Here is a 2,020-nt window from a genome sequence, read left to right on the forward strand (position 1 = left end):
CTTCATCCTCTCCAGGTCTGTAGGCCCAGGCCCTGAGCAGGGGGCTGGTGAGCACAGGAGGCTGCCTGCCTACTCCTCCTTCACTATTACTTTCTTCAGCTCCCCCCATTCCCCTCTTATCCGCCTCTTCTCTAAGCTGCCAGGCCAAGGGCCAGAGCCCTTGAGGGCCACCGTCCACATGGGAAGGGGGGCTTTGTTCAGCTGCTCCTGGGGCCTGTTCTCCTGCATCTTCATTCTCATCCACCATGCCTTCTCCAGGCCAGAGGGCTCTTTGTCCCATGAGGAGGTCTCTAGCTGCTCCCTCTGCCCCCTGTCCATCGTCTTGCTGGGCCGGGCCTGCAGGCCTACCGCCAGGCTTCTCTCTCCTGGCTGCTCCTTCATGGACCTTCTGTTCTCCAGACCCACAGCCGGTTGGGCCTTCAGCGGTTCCTTCATCACCCTCTTTCCTCACTTGCTTAGCCCAGGGCAGGGGGCTAGGGCTGGCCCAAGCTCTTCTGACTTCAGGCCAAGGTCCTGGAGCCTGGACAAAAGTGCTCTCCTCCTCTTCAGCTCCAGCTTCAGGGCTCACAAGCTTTGCTTCTCCTCTAGGCTTGGGCTGGAGTCCCACCCTCCACAGCTGGGCCAAGGCCCAGGCCAGAAGGAACAGAAGGCCAGAAAAAAGGCTGCTCCTGAGGGAGGCCTCTACGGGGACACCAGTGGTGTGTCCCAGGGCAGGGCTGGGCTGTAAGAGAAAGAAACAAGCAGGCTACATTAGACTTCTCTTGTCGTGAGTCATGGGAGGGAAACAGGAAGCCAAGCATTTGGCAAACCCACACTTTCAACCCTGACTGAATAGCCCCACCCCTTCCTGGCCTCTCCCATTCCTGGTGGCCCTAAGCACTTTTAGTCAGCTACCTCTTACCTAGTCTGGGTTTGTTTGTTTTTTAAGACTAGCCTTAACCCCAAATCACTCCGGCTCTCCACCCTTCCCAAGATATCTTGGGGTTTCTAGGCTAGTTTAAGGACAATGCCTTAAACCCAAATCACTTGGATCTCACTAATTGGCCAACAGATACTGACTGACTCAGAGTGAATGTAAATAGGAATTGTTTCTGTTTTGACCAGAAACCCTGAGGGGCTTCCCCTCCTAGTTTGATTGGGGGGAGGGGGGGCTGGGTTAAAGAGGCCATTCTTTGCCTCATTTTTTTACCTAGCTTTCATCACTCAATGGCTGTTGCGACTTGCAAAAGACCTTAGGTTTAAAAGGCCAAGGTCTCCCACTGCATCCTGGGCCATCTCCAGTCCCCTGGTCTGTTTCTGGCCACTGGACCCAGGTGGCTCTGGAACAGAAAATGAGGCTGGTGACTTTGCACAGCCCTCCCTCACTTAAATCCAATTCACTCGCCTGTCATGGCATCACCTCCCTAATGTCACGGTCCTTTTCCAGAACAGAAGGGCAAACACCACCTAGGTATATGTGCTTTACCCCTGGTTCCTGGCCCCTGAGAGCCTCAAGCACCACTTACAAGGCAGCTGGTGGCTCAGTGGCTGGAGCACTGGGCCTGGAGTGAGGAGCAAGACCTGAGTTCAAATCTGGCCTTACACTAGCTGTGAGACCTTGGGCAAGTCACATAACCTCTGTTTGCTGTAAAATGGGGATAATAATAGCACTTACTTCCCAGAATTGTGATAATATGGGCACAGTACCTGGCACCCAGCAGACATTAATAAATGCTTATTCCTTTTCCTTCCTTCCATCCCTCCCTCCCTGCTGGGAGTTCTCCTTGCCCCTGGACCCTTCTGGTCCTCATCTTCTCAGAGATCCTGGAGGTCCCCCTCTGCCTCTCTGTTCTGAGGTTCCCAGCTCCCTGTCCCCTAACGCTGAGGTGTGCCTCAGTGCCCCCTTCCTGTTCCGTCCTGCCCCTCAAAGGTCCCAGCCCCCCTTACTGTACTATCCTGTCCCCTCCCGAATCCCTCCGTGTCCTGTCCCCTCGAGGATCCCGGCGCCCCCTCCCTGCTCTGTCCCCTCGGGGGCCCCGGC

At 55.5% G+C, this 2,020-nt stretch overlaps 1 protein-coding gene across 6 annotated transcripts in view; it reads right to left on the reverse strand.

The window, feature by feature from the left end:
* The window catches only part of PPP1R15A (protein phosphatase 1 regulatory subunit 15A), a 6,376-nt gene that overhangs the window by 2,036 nt on the left and 2,320 nt on the right, over positions 1 to 2,020 (reverse strand). For all 6 annotated transcript variants that reach the window (XM_027860510.1, XM_027860509.1, XM_027860508.1 and 3 more), the window contains exon 3: positions 2 to 721. In XM_027860510.1, the coding sequence (XP_027716311.1) occupies positions 2 to 721 (720 nt within the window). The remainder of the gene's footprint in view (position 1; positions 722 to 2,020) is intronic.

This window comes from Vombatus ursinus, unplaced genomic scaffold (genome assembly GCF_900497805.2).
Source record: "Vombatus ursinus unplaced genomic scaffold, bare-nosed wombat genome assembly UNPS02014198.1, whole genome shotgun sequence".
Classification (NCBI taxonomy): domain Eukaryota; kingdom Metazoa; phylum Chordata; class Mammalia; order Diprotodontia; family Vombatidae; genus Vombatus; species Vombatus ursinus.